The sequence below is a fragment of the Exophiala bonariae genome (genome assembly GCF_035927105.1).
Source record: "Exophiala bonariae strain CCFEE 5792 chromosome Unknown scaffold_13, whole genome shotgun sequence".
Taxonomy (NCBI): domain Eukaryota; kingdom Fungi; phylum Ascomycota; class Eurotiomycetes; order Chaetothyriales; family Herpotrichiellaceae; genus Exophiala; species Exophiala bonariae.
Window position 1 is genome coordinate 80346 of NW_027042488.1, and position 21831 is coordinate 102176.

Below are 21831 nucleotides of genomic sequence, written 5' to 3' on the forward strand. Positions count from 1 at the left end.
AATATCCTTTTTCATCACGTTCACAGTTGTGGTTTGATAGACAAAAATATCTTTCCATGCACTTTCAAATGTGCTGGTAGGTGATTAGCTTGAGTTGCTGAGGATAGACTGTGGCCTAGCAGGAACAATAGCAATATTCTCTTCATCTCCAAGGCGATCCTGTTGATCGATGTGGTTTTCTAGCTGACTCATGTAATCAGGCGCCCCAATTGCGCCATGTTGACTCGCTTCCACGAATAGTAATCATATGCTGACAGGGATCTTGATCTGCAGCTCGAAACATATAAGACGAAGCCTTGTCCCAAATAATCTCGGTGTTCTGATAGTCTAGGCTACCCAGGTATCCAGATTGGTTGACTGGCTGTGATGTTAGGTAGTAGCACAAAACTTGCATCACCTTTCACCAATCCCTGATATGCATGAAACTACACCTATGACCCAATTATGAACCCGCAGTACACGAAAGCACCAAGTTTACAACGTAAGTTTCTTGAGTAATGAGGCTCGAAAATCCTGAGTGAGTGATCGAGGAGGATGCACGCTACCCACCAAGGCTCCGGGGAGCTGCATTTATTAGGGTTGATGACCTCGGCTTGAAACACGTGGCGTCATTGAAATGTTTGAGACCTTTTTTCACACTCAACTCGAAGTTCATTTCAAAAGCTGATGCAACAATTGTGAACTACCGATTGAACGCCATCATATACGCTCCAGCAACTGTTTATCGATTTCTCCCAGCTTAAGTTCCCGTTTCGCAAAGAGGAGAACGACCGCACAACATGGTTTACACGATAACAGTGCCAGAGGGCTATGGGTGAGTTCCGAGTCCCATTGTCGTCCCTGCCCCAGTCTCTTAACAATCACAGCTACGTCGTGCTGATTGCACTCGGCTTGACGCCAATTCTGTCCTTCGCGCAAGGCATCCTCGTTTCGACGTTCCGCAAACCCGCTGGCGTGGCATATCCGAATGCCTATGCCACACCACAACAAATGAAGGCATTACCAGTAGCCTACCGTTTCAATTGCGCTCAACGAGCGCATGCCAACCTACTCGAGAACATGCCACAATCCATGCTGTGCATGCTCTTTTGTGGGCTTTTCCACCCTCGAGCAACTCTTTGGTTGGGTGGTATCTGGCTCCTCGGTAGAATCCTCTACGCTTACGGTTACGTGTATGGTAGCGGTCAGGATGAGCAGGGAAAGGGTAAAGGTCGGACGATTGGTGGTGCCTTCTGGATTGGGCAGTTCGCCTTGATAGGCTTGTCGATCTACGTTGCTATGGGCTTGCTCTGATATGATATGGGAGTGATTTCTCTCATGCATGGAATGGATCTCAGAGAGAGATCCTTCTGAATATGGCACACTTTCCCCGAACCTTCCATTTCCACTTGTTAAAGACGAGGCCTTGCAAAAGTGGGTGGCTATGTAGATATCTATCTCCAAAATCCCCGGCGCGTTCTCTCATGTCACGTGAGTATGCTGAGGCAAACCTTCCGCTTTGGTCATCCCAGGCATTTTCATGTTCAGTCAACTTACGAGTACTCGCCGAGGCTGCGATCCAAGACAACTACTTCTTTCATCCACCACGAATACAGTCGACAAATTCAACACGAACCCTCATTGTCGGTCTTGGAAGGAGAGAAGTAGCACATACTTCTTAGTAGCCCTGAAAAGGCAACCTGGTACGTTCAAGTGAACCAACAACTTTTCCATCCAGGAACAAACATTCATCATGTCATATCCCGCCCCTCCAGGTTTGAAATCCTCCACAACACAACCGCCAGCTTCACTTCCTGCCCGACCGCCCCCTTCTGCGGTCAGTCCTGCGCCTTCTTTCAAGCCAAGTGGTGGGACGAAACCGGCATTTACTGCCTTTGCACCGCGATCAGTCGCAGCGGCCACCTCATATCGAACCAACAGTCCAGCACAATACTCTGCTGCGCCCATCACAAACTACAGCCCTCCGAGTGCCTACACTCAAACACAACCTAGCTACTCTGCTCAACCTCAATATGACAATTCATACTCAGCAGCACCTCAGATCCGGAACCCTTTCGTTCCTACCTCTGAAACGACTTCATCGGGTGCTTACCCTCCAGGCTACGACCCTGACTATGAGGCACAAGTCCAGCAATGGCAGAGCGCTTACATGAGCAGAGACAACGGAGCGAGTTCTGCGACTACAACCCGACCACCCACCACATCCACAGTACCTGCTGCTAATACTTCAAAGACAGAGCCACTTCACAATGCTGAGACGGCGTCCAAGACAGTCCAGCGGTCGGGAGGCGGAACAACTTGGACTGACAACACTCTACTCGAATGGGATCCTGCCCATTTCCGCATATTCGTAGGGAATCTTGCAGGCGAAGTCACGGATGAATCTCTTCTCAAAGCCTTCTCACCATACCCATCAGTTCAGAAAGCACGAGTGATCCGAGACAAGCGCACCACAAAATCCAAGGGTTATGGTTTCGTGAGTTTCGCTGATGGCGATGACTATTTTCGGGCTGCGAGAGAGCAGAACGGAAAGTATGTAGGCAGTCACCCGATCGTGGTGAAAAAGGCTGTCAACGATGTTCGTCCAGCTACACAGAAACAGAACAACCACAAGGGTAAAGGCAAAGGTGGTCATGGAAAGGTTGAGCATGGAGGTGTCAACAAGAAACAGCCAAAGACGAAGGGTGGATTGAAGGTTCTAGGCTGATCAGGTCCCTGCATTCGACCCCTGAGGGACAAGCATGATGTGTTTCCTCTCATGCATGATACCTGCTGCTCCAGCTTCCAACAACCAATCCCACCAACGAACAAATCCCACTATCCGAGCAGTGCTTAAATGCATCAGCAACATTCTTACACATTGATCTATATCATCCATAAAAGATTGAGCCTGACGACCCTCGAATCACACCCACGCAGGTGTGTCACATGGCACTCAGAGATGAACAGATAATGCACCGTCATGGCCATCCTTGGATCAACACCTTTTGCGAAGGCGTCCACACGCAGTTCGACACGCTGGTCAACGATAATTGTCTGTGCCGCATTTCTTCAGCCGAGTGTGTTGTATTCCACCAGGAATCGCGATCTCTCGTCATAGGTGCTGCAGTGCCTATATGCGCCATCATACTCGCGCTGTGTTCACCTCAGTGACAGGTATCGTGCTCCACACGCATGCGTTCTACCGTAAGGATCAAGCAACATGAACAGCATTAATGAATCCGATGCCGGTACTATCAGGATAAACCATCTCTTAGATAAATAATACCGTCTCGAAGCTTGAATGAAGCATGCCCCTCGGCGCACAGAATTGCTTCCACTCAATTCGTAGATGGTCCCAAACCCAATAGACACCGTGCTAGACACCATAGAATCTGCCAAAATTTCCAACCCAAAGCACAATTCAAGTATTTACCAAACTAGAGCCGTCTCCTCTGACCCTTCCTTAGCCCATTGCCATTGCCTTTGCCGCCAGACGGACTGAAAGGTGCAGTGTTAGTCTTAAACCCCGTCCCAGAAGCAGGAGGCCTCGCCATTCCACGTGCCAGCTTCAAGCTCCCCGTCGCACCAGCTTGAGCCTCACTCTGAGAATACGCTGTCGCTTCAGGAATGACAGCTACCGCACCACGGGCCATATCGTCGGGGTCTAGGATGACCGAGTCCTCGAGCGCCGTAGCGTCCCTCTCCACGACGACCTTCTTCGCTCCATTCGGTAGCGTGAGGAGATTCTGATGCGCGCCGTCGATCTCGTCCTCATCGCCACCATCGTCGACATCAACATCGCTCGGCGCGGTGGTGCCATCATCAAAAAGCGCATTCTTGGGCCTGACGACCCTCAGCTTGACGCCGTCGCCGCCGAGCGTCGAGTACACGCGCAGGCCGACGACGCAGACGGCGTTCCAGGGCTCGTCGGGCCCGTCGTCGTCGCCGCCTCCCGCCGCCCCTCTGAGGCCGTCCGCCCGGTGCTCGACCTCGATCAGCCCCGGTGGCGGGCTGTCCAGGCCGCTGTTGATGGGCGGGCGCATGGGCCCGCCGCGGCCGGGGCCGCGTCGTCCGTGTTGTGCGTAGCGGCGGCGGCGGTGCAGGCGCGTGCGTGCGTCCACTGAGGATGTCGAGGACGACGAGTCGGATTCCGACGGCATGTCGATGTCCGTGTTCCAGTCGAATGACGGGAAGGAGTCTGCGTCGGAGACTTCGGGGTCGTTGGGAACGTGCGTGTGGTCGTTATTGATGGTGCCGGGCAGGTCTTGAGTGGTGGTGTCGTTAGGTTCGGTGCCGGAGTTGGCTCCTACTGTGGCTGTCCTTGTGTCGAGTGTATCGCTTCTCTGAGTCACTTCGGACTCTTTGGTCTTCTCCTCGTTGGTGCCCGGTGTGGCTGGCAGGTGGTCCTCAGGTTGAGATAGGGGTGGGAAGTTGGGCAGTGGTCGAACGTCCGTAACTGCATCGATGCCATTGATTTGTACGATAGGGGTGGGCGGTGTTTCGTCACTGGGTTGCTCTTGACCTGGTGATTTGGTGTCCTTGGTGTGTTCTACTGTGTCGGGTTGTGCTGTTTCCGTCTTCGCTGTCGTCTCTGCATCTGCCTTCTTGACGACTTCTTCCAAAGGCTCGACAATACTTTCAGCAGGGGTGCCTTCAAGAACTTTCGGTGCTGGCTGCGCGACAGAAGTTCCCACAAGCTTGTCTCCAGACTTCTCGGCGTCTTCAGCTTTCTGCTTCCGTTGGACGATGATGTCCTCCCCACTGAACGACTTGATTCTGAGAACTCGCATGTCTTGGTCCAGTCCGTCCCGGTCCTCCTTCTCCTGCTTCGGACTGTCTGAGTTCTGCACATCCAACGAACCATTGCGTGTTGTGCCGTTCGTGGGCCGATCATCGTGCTGTCCTCTTCGCAAATTCCCGTTGACAAAAGGTGCCCCATGACGAGCAGCTTGCGAACGGTCTTTTCGCTGCAACCTCTGCTTGTCCCTCGCGTGTCTCTCTTTGCCCTTTTTCCAATGCTTCAGAGCATCCGTCTTCATCTTTTCTTTCAGTTTCTCGCGTTCTTTGGCTTTTCTGATCTTGTCTTTTGCCTTTCGCTGTTGCCTCTCTGCTTGTGTTTCGACGATGACACCTTTCGCGTGGGCAAGGTCATAGGACAGTCCCATTTGTATGAGCTTCTCGCGTCTAGTGGCCACATACATGGGAACGACATCTTCCAGATGATCTTTGTCGGGATTTCTCGTGGCGGTGATTTTCATGAGGACAGAATATGTACCTGCCTCAAGTTCGATGTCTGTACTGACTGATCGAGCCATTGCGTAGTTGCCATTTGACCGGACGATGTAATCGTTCTCATCCTCCTTCGCATCTGATTCAAGGCGGAACTGCAAATCATATCCGTAACCACCTTCCAACCCATTGAAATATGTGTCATCGAGCTGTGCAAGGACAATCACCACCCTTGTCTTCTCCGCCAATGTGATGGAGAACTTGGTGCTGTGATATTCTGCGGCCCATGACACGTTGACGTTGGTCCAGCATTGCGTGACATTCCACTCCGAGCCAAAGATTCGCGTACGGTCGAAATGCTGATAATTCTTCAATAGATCCTCGTAACTGATCCAGAAAATGCCGTCGTTACCGAACTTGTGATCCAGCAACTGCATCCATTCGGCAGTCCATTCAGAACTGCCGTCGCTCCACTTCCCAGTCCACTCCTTTCGACCCCACGGGTTACGAACTTTGAGTAATTTGTGCCCGTTGATTTCTCTCGCATCCATGATACTATACGCATGACCTTCGGCAATGCCATCACGCTCTCGCGGTTCGTTACTCGTGTCAAGCCAGTTCGAATAGAAGCCCGTCGCACAGCCAAAGAGGAACTGTTTACCGACCTGCATCAGCTCATTGTCCCAGAAGGCTTGCTTGTCCAGGATGTCGGTGCTGTAGATCTCCGTCGTGACACCGCCCGTCAGATCTTCGATGGCTTCACCGGTAAACCCTCCGTCGATGGAAGCAAAATCACCATGGGCTTTGGCGTAGGCCTTTTCGAGCAGTGGTAACCATGTCTCATTCTCGTCGCTGCATTGTGCAAAGTACAAAGCACGAGATCCGGTCTGGTGTGCCTTTCGATATTCCGCTTCCGAGTCTACACGATTGATGTCATCCCAGACGATTCGCTCGTCCTGGGCTTCGGCATAGTCCGGCGCACGGAGATATAGTTTGTCATCCGTTATGGTGTGCTGCCATTCACCATCTGCGCCACACGCGGGCGACGAGTTAGATTCTGTTCATACTCCAGGGGTTCCAGTCGAAGCTCACCTCGAAAGAATACAAAGCCATAGACGCCGATATTCTGGTCATGCTTGACGCAGACTTTATCAATCAGGCCTTTCATATTTCCCAGGCCACAGAGAGCTGCCATCAGATAGCAATCCCCATCGCGGCCCTGTCTGACATCACCTGCAGTAGGACCATTGATGTAAAACTGGGGTTTCTCAAAGATGTCCTACCCACGAGTGAGCACCTGATACCGCCATCGAGCCGAGTCTCCCTTTCACTTACAGTCACACGCTTGACACCTTTCGGCTTCATCGTATCTCCCAGATTACTCAAGCCATCAAGACAATTCCTCTGGCCAGACTTGAGATCCCATTCAATGTCGAAGTGCTGGTCGCGGTACTTCTGGTTCAATCGCTGACACTCCTTGATGATCCTGTCGACGTCGCGTTCACATTCGGCTCTAGCCTCTTCGTACGACCGGGCCGCGCGTTGCCCTGTGACTGTGCCGTGGGGAGTCTTTTGGGCCTTCTTGCGTGCATAAGGGTTATTGGGCAGGAGTGTGAATACTTTGCCTGGATAGCGGGAGTTCAGACGGTCCCAGAACTGGTCGACCGCGGCCTGGGGTGTTTGTCGACGAGGCTTACGGCGAATCTTGGGCGGAGCTGGTGGTGGTAGCCCGTCGGCTGCTAGCCCGTAGTATCGTCCTCCACCAATGTTGTCTCTGCGATCGTCGTTCATTATTGGTGCTCCGCTCGCGTAGAGCTCCGATAGAAGGAATGTAAGGCGATCAATGTGGTATTGGAAGATAATAAAGCCCTGTTGAGATGGTGCAGCTCGGAAGGACAACAAGCCCCAGTGTCAGGCTGAACAAACGGTTTGGTGTCACAGAGACACTCGTGTTTCTTGCAAAGTTACACTACGTCGCGGCGCCAGAACAAGCCCGGTATCTAATGTGCACTGCTAGCGTAAAGGAGCTCCAGAATTGAAATTGAGTCTTTTGAATTAAAACAAAGAGTTGAAGAAAGCAAGAAGCTGCTTCGAAGAGAAACAAGGCTGATGTTGAGGCTGGAGAGCGACAGTCTGCCACGCTGGTTCAGGCCCGAACCGGTGTGCCTGCCTGCCTGCCTGCCTGCCTACTTAGTTGGCAAACGCTGGGTAAAACGAGGGTGAAGAAATCAACCAGTCACAACAGTGACACGAGAGAAATCTACAGGAAAGCTTGTCCGTGAACACCCCTGTATTGAACAACGAATGGCTAGCGGCTCTCAGGCATGGCGCCGGTCTTTCTCGGCTGCATTGAATGTGCGGCTGAGGAAACTTGGGGATTGCCATTGCGCGTGAGCAGCGGTGGTTTTGGTGATTTCCTTCGTCCCTAAGCATCACCTGGGAACGGTCAGGCGTACATACATTATTTACGACGCGCATGATGGGAAGAGGGAAAATAATATTTCTTCTGCAAAACAGTAGAATGCGGATGCCGGTGGGCCTCGCCGCAGCAGAAATCGAGGATTTGGGTCAGGCAACAAGGCGACAAAGATCGAGATACATGAGCATCGCGATCCTCGGCGCGAAAGAACCTATCAAAACTAAAACCCTTTTGCTCCATTAATTCAGTGCCGACCGAAGTAGGGTATTCAATGAGGTCTAAATGATGATGGAAAACCATTCTGCCAATGGACTAAAGATTGTCAATCATCCGCGGCGAAAGGATTTATCAGAATGTCGATGTATGTGCTAAAGTAGTGGTAAGATGAAGTGACTGCGCAAGGGGGATGAGCAGAACTGTAATGTAGATATGTAGACGATTTGAATTAGGTAGATACTAATTGCTAGTACAGCCTATTGCAGGACGTAGATGATGATCGAGCCCAACAATATCAATAGATACAGGGTTGTTCAAGTAACGAAGACTTTGGTAGAGAAACATCTTCTCAAGATGACCATCTCTTCAGAAAATTGTTTAGAAACCATTCTTCTTCTCGTGAGAGCTGACGTCCTCATCGGGGATGATGACCAAGTTATCGGATCTGTATGGATCAACTTTAACCGACTTGAATTTGCGTGCAGAAACCTTGTTCTCGAACAGAACATCGAGCTCGGCATAGGTGAGACCCTGGAGACATAATTAGTAAATGGTTTCGTAGAGAGAGCATATGTTGAGTGGCTTACCTTTGGTTCAGGGAGACGGAAATAAGTCCAGATCAATCCAAGCAGATTGAGACCACCCCAGAAGAAGCAGGTCTTTCCACGCCAATTCCAGGCAGTGGGGTTCATCATGCGAGGTTGAAGAGTTCCAATGACTATTCCCATGACGTTGTACACGTTTCGCGAGAGTACGACAGTCTTGATTCTCAGACGGGTGGATGGAAGCTCAGCGACCAAAGAGTAGCAGACGGGTCCGACGGTGAAATCGTAGACGAATGTCAAGATCAGGATCAAAGCACCGGATGCCCAGCCGACTGAAGTAGAGAGACCAGGAACTCCGAGACCGCCAATAATCATCAAGATAATAAACATACCGACTTGGCCCCAGATGTAAAGAGTGCGGCGACCAAAGTGGGGCATCAAGAACCAGGAAAGGACGGTGCCCATGAAACCCATAGCACTCTGACCGACACCAAGGGAATAGGCGTCATTATCGTCAAGACCGGCTTGAATCATGAAGTAAGTACCCCAACCGATCATAGGAGAGCCAGAAGTCTGTTGAATGAGCCATGTCATGCAGGTAACCTCGGTTCGTCGGAGATCGACTCCCTTGAAGCAGTCAAGATAGCTAGTACCAGCGGTTTGCTGGATTTCGAGCTCGTTGGTGTGAATCATCATAGCCAATGTATCCTCAACGTTGAATCGGGTGTTTTTCTTGGAGGTAAGCTTGAGAAGTGCTGCGCGAGCTTGATCGAGCTTGCCATGGCGGACCAACCACCACGGTGACTCTGGAGCCAAGAATGCGGTCAGAGCGATTGGGAGTGGCCAGATCCATTGGATGGCATAAGGGATACGATATGCCCACTCGTCGGTGACATTGACGAAGCCCTTGAGAATACCGGCAGCGAGGAGCTGGCCAATAACCCAGCAGAGGTTGACATAAGTAGTAAGATATGGTCGGAGAGGTACGGGAGTCACCTCAGCGGCATAGGTGGTTGTAAGGGTCTGGAAAACACCCCATGGAAGACCAGAGAGGACGTAGCCTGCAAGCAACATGTGGACGTTTACGGCGAAGAATGTGATGAAGATGGTGCCAGTGATAAAGAGGAGAGCACCAATCATAGTCCAGCGGTATCCAATGCGCTCGGAAATGATGCCGTTCAAGAAGAGACCGATAATTTGAGCAGCCGCGGTACCGTTACCAAGGGCAGTCTGCCATGTTGGACTGACTTCGTATGTCTGAACGCCATCTTTGATGGGTCCAGGGCCACCGAACTTTCTGGCGAAGGACTGGTTGCCGAAGAAATTTCCGAGAAGGTAGGTGTCATAACCCTCCATGATCACAGCCAAGGAGAGACAGAAGGAGAACATGATGGCCTTTGGGTACAACTTGCAGCCCTCGCGGAAACCCATGCTAGTCTCAAGATCTGCTGCCGCTTTGGCATCCGCAGAGAGCTCAGCCAAATTAGGGACAGCAACCGACATCTTTCGGAAGGTCTCATCCTTTTGGTTGAAGACAGCCTCACCCTGGGTGGCTCCAACAACGCCGGCAGGGACAATGGAGGATCGTCTGCGACCGGCGTCATAAGTAGGGGCGCCCATGTTGGTGGCGTAGACGGAGACACTGCCATGGCGGCCAGTGCGACCGCCAGGGCCGCTTTCTTCGTCGTGAGCGAAGCTCATGGTGAGAGAGTGGTCAGGTATTCAAAGACAGGCGGATTCAAGATATCACCCGAGGTCCAGATGATTAAAAGATCCTGGAGAAAAGCTGACAGTAGAGAGAGAGCCAGATGCTTTTGGTCTGTGGAGAGAAAGTTGTGAACAGGGTGCACAGCAGCGGCCTTAGATATATGGATTTCGTGGCGCGAGTTCCCCTCGCTCTTGCCAGCTTGAATGACGCATGATTCGAGTACGAGGTGTCACCAAAAGGGAAGGGCAAGACAACAACATGCACGGCCATCCAGAGTATTCGGGCCTATCGAAAAGAGGTGTAAAGTCATTCGGTCGATTTGGAGAAGCCACTGAAAATTAGATCCGCAGGTCGACCCCAGTGAAAAGGCCGGATCAGGTATTCGAGTGACCATCGTCAAGGGTCGCTCAAACTATATTGTCGCGCATCAATTGGCTGGGGAAGCAAGACCAGGCGAGTTGCGAGGAGGTCAGGTGTTACTCAGGGTCGCAAAGAAGCCGGCGCACCAGATGGAGGGGGCTCGACGATGCTTGGGGGACCGCAAAAGCCTTCCTTAAGCGTTGAAAGCAAGTCGAAGCAAAAGCAAACGAGCAATGCCGTTGGTCAGATTGAATTACAGTGGCTGTCAAGAGCTGGCACAGAGCAATAACAGCGAGATAAGTGGAGCTGGTCGATGGAGAGCCTCGCTTCCCATGTGTTAACCTTCCACATTTGGAAGAGAAGTGAGGGCAGGCTGTGGGATTTGCGGTGAATTAGTGGATAGAAAAGATGAGAGGGAGACCAAGGATCATGGATGCCATCGAGAGTTTGAAGCTTAGGATCATTAATCACTAGCTGCATTTGACGTCCGTAACCCCGCACTCTGGAGTCTTGACACTCGAGTCTTCTTCTTGACAGTCTCGGTGAAAAGCCAGATCGACTCCACAACCGCTGTCCCTCGTCATGGTTACGAAGGATTCCAGTGGATGGCAATGGACATGGAGTGGACACCCGGCCAAACTACTTGGAAGGTGTTCCATGCCAGTGACCATGGACCGTGGACCATGAGAAAACAGCCCCCGGCTTCTCGGCTGCTTCCAAGCTTCCAAGCTTCACTCCTCTCTTGGGAGCCTTCAAGGCGATTTTCAATTTGACATCCGAGCTTGGATGGGGGTCGCCCAGATGATCTTTGCTTGCCCAAGCTTATGAGAAGAAGCCAAAAGTCAAGACAAAGTTGATGCTTGATTCGACACGCAATCTGGGTCGTCATGCCACCTACCCACCGGCCAAATAGCCATTGTCGTCTTGGTTAGGCTTTTTGTGGCATAGCTGTCCAGATTACTCAGATCATCCCTTTCAGCTCTTGGACTACTGGTCGACAAGGTTACTCTCGCTCCAGATGTTTTGACGTACACGAGAATGGAATCACTCGCTTGCTGAATTCCACTGCATGCGACACTGACGGCAGGTGGCAGACGCGCCAGGGATCGCTGCCTCAGGTGTCTGGTGTTGCCCTGGCCCCAGATTCAGCCTCGAGTGCCAGTGGGGTTCGTGCTTAAGGTTTTCCTTTGAGCTCTGATATATGGAGTATTGAGATTTACATCGAACCTTCATGTCGAGAATCAATCTGTTTCGCTGAACGTTGTCTCTTCATATCCCCCTGAGATAATCCTCCCATTCCAGGAGCCATCGATACCTGTAGATAGATCTACACTCGGTTCGACGGCTTTCGAACCCTTCCTACTGTACAAAACTCCAAAAGCCCGGCACTCGTTATTCCATGCTGATGGGCGAAAACGTCATTGCCTCGGTGACGTCGCTGGTACGGAAATGCAGGTTGTGTCTCTTTAGTGTGTGACTACTGAGTACTCCGTAGTCCTTCCGACTTAGCTCCATCGCAGAAGTGGTCGCAGCCCTTCAGCCAGTCTCACCAATTGGTACGAGGTACCTACGAGTAGGTGGCTGATCGATACCGTTATACCCATCGAGTTAGCCAACCTTCTCCCGCTCACGCTAAATCATACTCTGCAGAAGGTGGGTTGCTAGTACAAGGTAGGGATCTGATTGCCCGTCGGACTTCAGGTCCATGATGACATTGGGGAATCGCTGGCGATACCTCACAACTGTGCTCTTTGGCGATCGGGTCAGGGACTGAATCTCCCCAAACATATACCTATTCGTGAGTAAAGACGTACTCCTTGAAGCAAACTTCATCTGTTTTCGTGAATTGGAGACTGCCGAGGCACGACTTCACAATACAGACTCGAACGCCAAGGATTGATCATAGCCAGCTGAGGTACCTCGTACGTTCACAGATTCACAGACATAGCCTACTAGCTTAGATACCACAAGACGAGTTGCTTCATATCATCATTTGCTTCACTTCTGTCGATGCCAAGGCATTAAATGGTGACATCGTCCTGAGTCCTCACCACCCCTGGTGTTTGGGCATGTCTGAAGATCTCACCGGATGCATGCAGTCCTACGACTAAGCATGGGGTAAGATCCTTCTGTCTCGCTTACCTTACTGTGCCTGGTAGGCCGTCGCGACGTTGTTCCTTATGTCTTTTGTATCCAGAAGGACGGTTTGCGATGGCTACGGCGCGCCCGTGGATTTACGGTCTCTCGCACGCGACATCGAGCGTAATTGGCCTGCAAGGCTCCTCTGCAGAAATCAGCATCGAGTGACTAGCTGGGTGAATGCACCCACTGGTCCTTCTCTTGCAACCGATAGCGAGAACTTGGTTTTTTTAGACCCTTAGAAGAGATGGAGTGTGCGTGTGAGTCTGAAACAATCTTCTTACCGATGACACCTAGTGGACAGTGGCGTGCAAGCCAACACATGACAAGTTTCCACATACAACCTTGATGCACGATGCCAGTCGACCCAGAATCATGGGTGCCCGCGAAAGAAATTTGTGGCCGAGGTCATGCACAAGCACAAGCACAAGCATGGAAACCCACCCGGTTTGCGGAGTGCCGTTGGTGGAAACTGGAGAGCATCCATGATCCCAGTCGATAGAAAGCTCGGAGTAATCTGAGTAGTCCCCGTACCTACTCGTAGGTACCTAGTGACTCTGACACTGAGCACACCAAAAATACCGAGGCTTCTTAGCTCCCACCGGGACGGGAAGAACAATCATCCACTCAAAATAAGCCCGAGAAATCCGCCGAAATGTAACGCCCACTTCTCCTGTGCCCCAGATAACGCAGTCTAACGAGGCTGTCGAACAACCACCACCACCACTGGTGCTATTATGGAGCAAGTACTGTTAAAGCCCCAGACGCATGATGGAGAAGTCTAGAATCCACTTGCGGATACATGTGGTTCATTATTGTCACGTTGCCAGCAAGAGATTCTAACTGACTATGGCCGGCCTTTTTTGGCCTGCAACATAGAATTCCTCCGTGGCTCGAGTGCTTTCGGACACCGTCAATCATTTCTTCATTACTACTGGCTCAGGATTCATGGTTAATTTCTCCAGTACTCTAGAGTCTCGCCTCGCAGGGTTGCCTGATCCCATGCGACACCAAGCTCGCTGGTGCCAGTCTACATCGTCTCTTTTGATGTAAGAACCGCTTGAAAATCCTGACTGGCTCCACATGGCCTTTCAAGCATGCTCAGAATAGGAGTGGGACGCCCACTACTTTCAGAACACCACACTGATCATCAGGAGAAAAAGCTTCTGGAAGTCCTCTGGAAGCTGTCAAGCGAGATGGAGTAGAAGTCCCCTGTCTGGAGTACGGATCGCAATTCTCCTGAGGTAGCATCCCCGAACCCTCGCTTCTATTCAAGGATCGGAGCATCCGCTCTGCATCTAGCTGTGTGTCGCAAGCGCGGTTGCCGAGCATCCAATTTGTCCAGGTTACTTGTTCAAGATGCGCCGTTGATATTCAGCTGTGACAAGGCTTCACCCGCAGATTTACTAACCTCCACCTCCTCCTTGCCCTTGCCTTCGACAGATCCATCCGGAGTAGCCTGGACGTTACCAGCTCCAGGATATTTGGACCCTTTGTCTTTCTTTTTCTTCTCCTTTTTCGCAGGTTCTGCAGGTGGGTAAGCCTTCTTCTCAATAGCTTGCCATTCAGAAGATGCCTGGAATTCTGCTTGAATCGGAGCGAGCAATTCCACCAATGCCTCAGTGGCACCAGCCTTGAGCAGTTGTGGTGTCAATTTGTCCGCGAGATAGTCCGCTTTCAGAGCCTCAATGTCGTGATAGATCAGGGGTTCACCTTCGCCTTCTCTCTTGTTGCAAACAAAGGTGCCTTTACCTTGGGGATCACGTAGACTACTGATGGGAAGCAAAACATACTCCACAAAAGAGATGATACCATTTCCTTCAACCTCACCGGTTGCTGCATATGCCTTTCTCAGCTTCTTCCTCACTGCATCTGCAGTATCGAGAATGTCAATTTTGGAGTCCGGGTCTGACGCAGACATCTTTCCTCCGGCAAGGCCCGGTACCATAGGGTTCATGAGGTGGGCTCGTTCCTTGTATCCGACCTTGGGCAGGACTTCTTGTGCGAGAGCAAAGATCTTCCGCTGGTCGACACCTCCGAATTGGGCATCAACACCAAGGTGCTGTTCGTCCAGAGCTTGCATCAGAGGATAGATGAGGCCTGACAAAGGCGCATTGTCTACCTGCTTGACCACCTCGGCACCAGCTTTCTTAGCATCGTGTTCGGTAACAACACTGCTCAATCTGAAGATGTCCATAGTGTAGTCTGCGCTCAACTGGTAGGAGGAGCCAAGGACGAATTCGAGTTTCTCAAGGCTGACGCCGACAGTTTTGAGTAGTGAAGAAATGATGAATTTGTAATACTCTGCACGGAATTTGACGAGCTCAATAGGGGCCTTGAGGTTGTCGAGGAAGCCGTGGATATCAGCCAGGAGGATTTTGACAAGGCAACCAGCACGCAAGAAGTGGGCAATTTTCATCATGGGGACAAAGTAGCCACAGTGCGGTCTCCCTGTTGTCGCCGTTCCCCAGTAAATGACCAAGGGTCTCTTTTGCTTGATAATGACATCTTCGAGGATGTCCTGGTGAAGGACCTCTGACAATTGTGTTTTGATCAGGGCCAGTTTCTCTTCTGGTTGAAGCTCTCTATCCGCCATGCTTGCTGTACGCAGGGAAAACTGGAACAAAGTCGCTGACACCAGGCTGAGGTGGAGATTCGAGGGACAAAGGTAGCAGGGAGGCTTCGAATGCGGTTGGTAGAGGTTTATTGTTATATTGAATTGTGAGTCAGTCTCTGGTCTTGGATATTCAATCGGCACCCCGCTGCAGTGGGAAAATTAGTGGCGGTTCGGAGCATGAAGATTCCACCGTGTGAGCACGATAGAGGTCCAGTAGTCCACCGTATTCGCGATTTCCCCCCACCGAATCTGCACCCGCAGCGCATTGAATGTAACGCGTCGAATTGGCCAAACAAAAGCCCCAATTCAATCTTGTAGTAAACACACCGCAGCCGCAATTACCGTCACAGCAACCTCAGATCAACCTCAACTGCAGCCCGACACAACAAATTCGTAGGCCAGTCCATGTGAAAGACATCAATTCGTCCTTTCAACCACTGAAACTCTTAGTCACGGAGTCAACAATACGTGGATTTCTGGCCTCTCTACCCCCAAAATCCGCATTTCTACTGCTGCTGTCTCTGGCCGATCAAAACACGATCCTGCTTTTCCTTGCCACTTTCTCTTCACTAGCCAGAACAAACCACATGCCAAGTTCGACTGAATAGCATATTCTCACGATGGAAAATTACCAGAAGATTGAGAAGATTGGAGAAGGTTCGTAGACCCCGCCTCGCTCCCACATTCTGCATCCTCCCCCTGACTATTGGATAGGTACGTACGGTGTTGTCTACAAGGCCCGAGATCTGTCCAACGGCGGCCGAATCGTAGCCTTGAAGAAGATCCGTCTGGAAGCCGAAGATGAAGGTGTCCCTAGCACGGCCATCCGAGAGATCTCCCTCCTCAAAGAGATGACCGATCCAAACATTGTTCGATTGCTCAATATTGTCCATGCTGATGGTCACAAATTATATCTTGTCATGGAGTTCCTTGACCTTGATCTCAAGAAGTACATGGAAGCTCTTCCAGTCTCAGATGGTGGACGTGGTAAAGCTCTTCCAGAAGGATCTTCAGTGGATATGCGGTTAGGCTTGGGCAAGGATATGGTTAAGAAATTCATGGCACAGCTCGTCGAGGGTGTTCGATACTGTCATAGTCATCGTGTCTTGCATCGAGATCTCAAGCCACAGAATCTATTGATCGACAAGGAAGGCAACCTCAAATTGGCTGATTTCGGTCTCGCACGAGCATTTGGTGTCCCCCTGCGTACCTACACTCATGAGGTAAGCATTTCCCTGTTTATCTGCTTCTGACTATTTACTGACTTGCTTCCTAGGTGGTTACTCTATGGTACCGTTCTCCAGAAATCCTTTTGGGCGGCCGACAGTACTCCACAGGCGTCGACATGTGGTCTGTGGGAGCCATATTTGCTGAGATGTGCACTCGAAAACCGCTCTTTCCTGGTGACTCGGAAATTGACGAGATTTTCAAGATTTTCAAGTATGTCTCTTAACTCTCCCAACTTCTATTCTAATCACTTCCACTTCATTTTCTTGTAACCTGTCTCTTCTCGAATATCCACTAACGGCAGCTCAGAATTCTCGGAACACCCGACGAGTCAACTTGGCCAGGTGTGACGACATTCCCTGACTTCAAGACATCCTTCCCCAAGTGGCGGCGTGAACCCACCAGCAAAATTGTTTCAAATCTCGAGCCTGCCGGCCTGGATCTTCTAGACGCCCTCCTCGAGTACGACCCCGCGCACAGACTATCAGCCAAAGCCGCATGCACGCATCCTTATTTCGCCGCTGGCACGGCCGCCTATTCGCAGCGAACGAACGGGCTTCCCAGAACCAATGGCTACCATTGAGACCAAATTGTTCGAGGTCGATGAGGACAATCCTGGATGGTAGTCTGATGCATGGAATTTTCGGAATGATAAACGAGACAAACGGGTTTGCGTTGCATTGGATTGGGATTCATTTTGCCCTGTTGGGTGGGGGGCCAAGAGGCAACGATTTTCAGGTCTTTCGAGGGAGTTGGAGGTCACAATCGGCGTAGGTATTGTGGATCGTTGTTCCATGATGAAGAAGTGATAGAGGACGGGAGTTCGTTGTGACGAGCAGACTTTCCCTCTGTCATGCTTCCCACTAAAGACATTCAGAGATTTCAGCCGGTCACGGAAGAAAACAGCCTTGAATCACTCTGAAATGCTGCCCCTGTAACCTGTTCAAGGACGAGAGGCCGGTGGGATTTTCAAGTTCTGGCGAGACTGCATTTCTCCCCTTCCTTTTCCAAAAGTGTCAGCTTATAGAGATTCAGTGTATATCCGCGCCCTGTTTATCGCGTAGCAAGCGGATCTGGGAAGAAAACCTCCCCAGGCGAAGGAATTGGTAATGAATGCTCTTTGTCGTCTCTGCAAACCACAACATGATGCCTACCAAAGTGTCAACAGAAAAACAAACTCGGCATCGAATCTGCAGAATCCAATCCGCCCCATTCATTTCACCCGCGCGTGTCTCTCGAGAGGGCTCTGTGCGTGCCTTGTCAAGTTGTCAGGCCCGGGAACTTAACTCTTGCCTCTTGTGATTCGTTCGGCCCTTCCATCCCTGTCCTACTAGTTCACCTACCTACCTACAGTACGTTCCTCTGCCCGGCTTTGCGGAAGCAGTCCAGACGCGAATCCCCTGAAGCCTACGTAGATACATACTACCAAGGTATTTTCATTACCGTGCCTACCTGGCTTGGCTTGACGCGAGTCGGGAGGGAGAAATGAGCGTGTCGTCAACAAAAGCCATGTAAACGGACGCCACGGGTTGATTATATGTGTATCTAGATATGAGCAGTTGTGGGGGAGAGATACTCTAGGGCCAATGGTACTCGAGGCACATCATAGGTACCTAAGTCATGCCACGGTACACGCCCAGTAGTGTACGGGCTGGGTGGACGTCGATATCATAATGGGGGAAATCAACTGCGGTTCGTCTACTCGGGGACAAACAAACAAGGATCGGTGCTTTTGTTTCAACAATAAGCAGGAATTGATTTACTTTAATAAGTTATCAGATAAAGTTCTCTGCAACATTCTTTTGTCAACGACCTGTGTCTTGAAATACTAGGTAATTCCATCCATTCGTTTCGACTAGTGGGGTATAATAAGGTGCTCATGCAGACATACAGACTGAGTCAGTCGCTCAATGATTAAAGTGCGGGGGATGAGAAGCTGTGGTCATCAAGAGACAAGAGTCATCAAACACCTTTTTTCGTCTTCCTCTACCCGGGGAACAGTAAATTCAAATGCCCCTACTCTGGCTCATCTGTGTTTCATTACACCAACAGATGCAAACACGTTTAGACGGTGGTGCCAGCAACCTCCTTGTTCTCAAATGATTCCCGGACAGAAGGCCCGCTGATGCTGCCCCTCTTGCCAGTGTAAGCCGAAACCTGGAGCATGTTCAACTTGTCTTCCTCCTTGTCAAGAGAACGGAAGTTGAACCAGAAGGCGATACCGCCGATGCCAGCAAGAACAGCGACGATACCGTAGTTCCAGACGAGCAATGGGTCGGCAGAGAGGGGGTTGAGGGCCTGTGCGATGGCGCTGCTGAAAGCGTTCATCAAAAGGTTGATCGCCATAACGAAACTTCGCATGTTGTAGGGTGCCTTTGTGAATGCGTATTCTAGTGAGGTGATCGATGCGAAAATCTCGGAGAAACCGATAAGAACGTAAGGGATGGTCTGGACCCAGACGTTGATATCTGCAGGCTCACAATCGGAGTCGGAGGCATGGGTGCCGCATTCAGAGAGTCTGTAGATGTAGACTTGGATAACGCAAGCAGACACCATGGCCAAACTGGCGAGAAGGAAACCGACGGCAATACGTTTGATGGGTGTGAAGTTGATGTGAGCTTTGCGAAGTGCTGGGTAGATAACAAAATCCATCAATGGGATGAAGATAATGATGGAAATTGGGTTGAGATTTTGAATAATGTCGTTGGGAACACCATTGAGTTGCATGACAGCAGCTTGAGAGGTCAAATTGCCGGTCATCTGTCCATAGGCGAGCCAGTAAAGAGGGAGGTACAAGAAGACAGCGCAAGCCTTGAGACCACGACGGACCTCATCGACCCAGGCATCATCGAAGGTCATCCATGCTGGTCTTTGGGCAGCAGGAATATTGGATGGCTTGACGCGATCCCAGAAACCAGGTGCGTGCATACTCTTGTAGGTCGCCACGGGGTTGAGGTGCCAATGACCTTTGGCGGCATATGTCCAAAGGTGCCAGAACTTGGCGAAGACCGATCCAGTGGGTGGTGTGAGAACGTAGTGCTTCCTGCAGACAGCGAGGACCACTGGTGCGACCAGGAAGAGGACTGTAGGAAGCATGTAGGAAAGCCAGAAACCAACATACTTCTCGGCGTAGACCATACCGATCTGACCGACAAGTGAACCGATATTGATACACATGTAGAAATAGAGGAAAATTCGGGATGTGGTGACCATAGGATCCACAATCACGCGTTCTCCAGAGGGGAGGGTTTGGATTCTCTTTTTTGTTTCGGTTTGCTGCTCGGCCAGTAGAGGAGAAATGTTTGATTTGAAACCACCCGTGCCAATTCCGAGAATGATCAAGCCGACGGCGAAGGTGCCCAAGGCTGCAGAATTGTGCTTAATAACACTTGGAGCTGCCGAAGCGGTCAAGATGACGTGTCCGACAATAGCACAGACGATGGCGAGATGAATGGTTTTGTAACGACCAAGGTGGGCATCAGCGACATAGGCACCGACCAGAGGCATCACATAGGCCCAGAATTGATTAAAGGTGACGAGGCCAGTAGAGGCTCGTTGACCCATTCCGAGGGCTCCAGATTGGCCGTCGAAGCCTGCGCCAGTCGATGAGCCCTCTGGGAGAGGCTGTTGAATGAAATTGACGACTGTGAATGGTTAGCACTGCAATTGAAGTCGTACAGAACAGAAGCGAGTATTTGACTTACAGACAACGGTGGTGCCATAGTATGAGAATCGTTCACAAAGCTCGACAAAGGCAACGGTGAAGGCTGGCCAGGGGATCTTCCCGGAGACTCGGCGAAGAGTGTGCAGTTCTTCATCTGTGACTTCGGTGTCGTCGTCGAAATCATCGGCCGAGGTGCGAGGAACCTCTTGGACGCCGCCATCAATAGAGCCTCGTCCGAGACGCTTCTCATCGATGGTGCCAGCGAGGGGAGCAGCAGGCACGGCGGCCTGTGCAATGATTGGCGCTTCGTTGGATGCAATAGCGCTCATCTTGGCAGATTGCTTGATGTTTGTGCAAGAAGACCAAGGTGAAGAATGATCGATGATGGAGACTAGGAGCGCAAGTGGGTGATGAGGATCCCAATATATTTGTCTGTAGGATCGGCATCGATGAATCAATCAGTTGAGCAATTGAGCTCGTGAGCCAGACCTGAACATCAACGGAGCAATCACACGAATCAGGAAGGTAGCGTTCAACCCGTTATCAATTGATACCGAGGAGAGTCGCAGCGGCGATGTATCCCAAGGCCTTGGCGACAAGGTAGGCGTGAAGTGAGAGTCAAGTTAGTGGTGCGTTGCAGAGAGTGGATGAAGTCGGTGGCGCCGACCCTCCAAATCGGCTGGTATAGTGGCGAGACCAATACGAGGGTTAAGCTTTGTCTGGCAACTCACCACATATTCAAGGCTTCGAAGCTTGAGAAGAAAGTGCTTGTCACTGGACAACTCGTACCTCGTACTCGAGAGTGTGCCGCAGCCGCCCACCCGCCCACGACAGAAGCGTGCTTACCAGAAGAGATTGAGACTGAGACTGAGTAACAAATGAAGACCGTGACCGGGGCAAAGGTCTGGAACCATTCAGTCCAGATACCAGTAGAGGAACCTTGACATTGCGTATGGAGGTCCCCTGTCTGTTCAGATTGAATGGGTACTAGGTAGATCGGTGGGCAGTGGCCACAACCTCTATCAGTCTAGCAAGTACGGAGTAGTCGTAGCACTGGACTGGATGAAACCTCGTATGGAGAACAAGACAACAAACAGAAGGAACAAGCTCGATCAAAAGTCTGAAGGAGCGATCTTCCGCATGCCAAGCATCTCCTTCGCCCTTGCCAAGACTCTCTTATCTAACGGCAGCCAGTGAGAGCGCGGGCTTGTTTGACCCATGACGCTGGAGGCTTTTCTCAGAAAGCTGATCTCATACTCTGCCTTGGGTTGCGTCTTGATACTCGTAGACCCTGATGTGCAAAGAATTTTTTGTTACCTGTAATGGCTGTCCGTCGACAACGGGAAGTCCTCGGAGTCCGGATGCTCTTCCACTGGTAACAGAGGCCTGGAAATACAATCCTGATAATCTATCGCCCCCACATAAGTGAGGGGACTACCGACCTAGGGAACCAGGTGCACTGCATGTCAGTGGGCCAGGTATGGAACCTGGTTAGATCTACGATTAAAGACGAGTGGCCAGGGCCTGGGGACAGGGAGGGATCCAAAGCTCACTCCACAGTACCACACAGGTCTGCTGTAATTCCAGTTGGAGACTCGACGTTGTTTACCTAGTAGGTTAGGTAGGCGTCTACTGTAGTCTACGACCCCAGTATAACTCTAAGCAAGTTCTGAACTCAATACCAGTCTTACAATCGCGTGGTCCACTTTCCGTCTAGACCAGATT

The 21831-nt window shown here is 51.0% G+C and overlaps 7 protein-coding genes across 7 annotated transcripts; 3 read left to right on the top strand and 4 right to left on the bottom strand.

Moving 5' to 3' along the window:
• Nucleotides 1–779: 779 nt before the first annotated feature.
• On the top strand, nt 780–1293 carry LTR84_002367 (uncharacterized protein; the record flags this gene model as incomplete). The annotated part of the gene is made up of 2 exons (XM_064845978.1): nt 780–814; nt 867–1293. The coding sequence occupies 2 exons, from the start codon at nt 780–782 to the stop codon at nt 1291–1293; spliced, it is 462 nt and encodes a 153-aa protein (XP_064706203.1).
• A 439-nt stretch (nt 1294–1732) lies between these two features.
• LTR84_002368 (uncharacterized protein) lies at nt 1733–2707 on the top strand (the record flags this gene model as incomplete). The annotated part of the gene is made up of 1 exon (XM_064845979.1): nt 1733–2707. The coding sequence occupies one exon, from the start codon at nt 1733–1735 to the stop codon at nt 2705–2707; it is 975 nt and encodes a 324-aa protein (XP_064706204.1).
• Nucleotides 2708–3419: 712 nt separating this feature from the next.
• LTR84_002369 (uncharacterized protein) lies at nt 3420–7002 on the bottom strand (the record flags this gene model as incomplete). Its single annotated transcript, XM_064845980.1, has 3 exons — nt 3420–6238; nt 6304–6490; nt 6547–7002. 3 exons carry the CDS (start codon nt 7000–7002, stop codon nt 3420–3422), a joined length of 3462 nt encoding a protein of 1153 aa, XP_064706205.1.
• A 1222-nt stretch (nt 7003–8224) lies between these two features.
• LTR84_002370 (uncharacterized protein) lies at nt 8225–10092 on the bottom strand (the record flags this gene model as incomplete). Its single annotated transcript, XM_064845981.1, has 2 exons — nt 8225–8377; nt 8434–10092. 2 exons carry the CDS (start codon nt 10090–10092, stop codon nt 8225–8227), a joined length of 1812 nt encoding a protein of 603 aa, XP_064706206.1.
• Nucleotides 10093–13952: 3860 nt separating this feature from the next.
• Nucleotides 13953–15194, bottom strand: LTR84_002371 (uncharacterized protein; the record flags this gene model as incomplete). The annotated part of the gene is made up of 1 exon (XM_064845982.1): nt 13953–15194. One exon carries the CDS (start codon nt 15192–15194, stop codon nt 13953–13955), a length of 1242 nt encoding a protein of 413 aa, XP_064706207.1.
• Nucleotides 15195–15835: 641 nt separating this feature from the next.
• Nucleotides 15836–17025, top strand: CDC2 (Cell division control protein 2; the record flags this gene model as incomplete). The annotated part of the gene is made up of 4 exons (XM_064845983.1): nt 15836–15872; nt 15930–16438; nt 16492–16655; nt 16752–17025. 4 exons carry the CDS (start codon nt 15836–15838, stop codon nt 17023–17025), a joined length of 984 nt encoding a protein of 327 aa, XP_064706208.1.
• A 1481-nt stretch (nt 17026–18506) lies between these two features.
• Nucleotides 18507–20435, bottom strand: LTR84_002373 (uncharacterized protein; the record flags this gene model as incomplete). Its single annotated transcript, XM_064845984.1, has 2 exons — nt 18507–20086; nt 20147–20435. 2 exons carry the CDS (start codon nt 20433–20435, stop codon nt 18507–18509), a joined length of 1869 nt encoding a protein of 622 aa, XP_064706209.1.
• Between the last annotated feature and the right edge of the window lie 1396 nt (nt 20436–21831).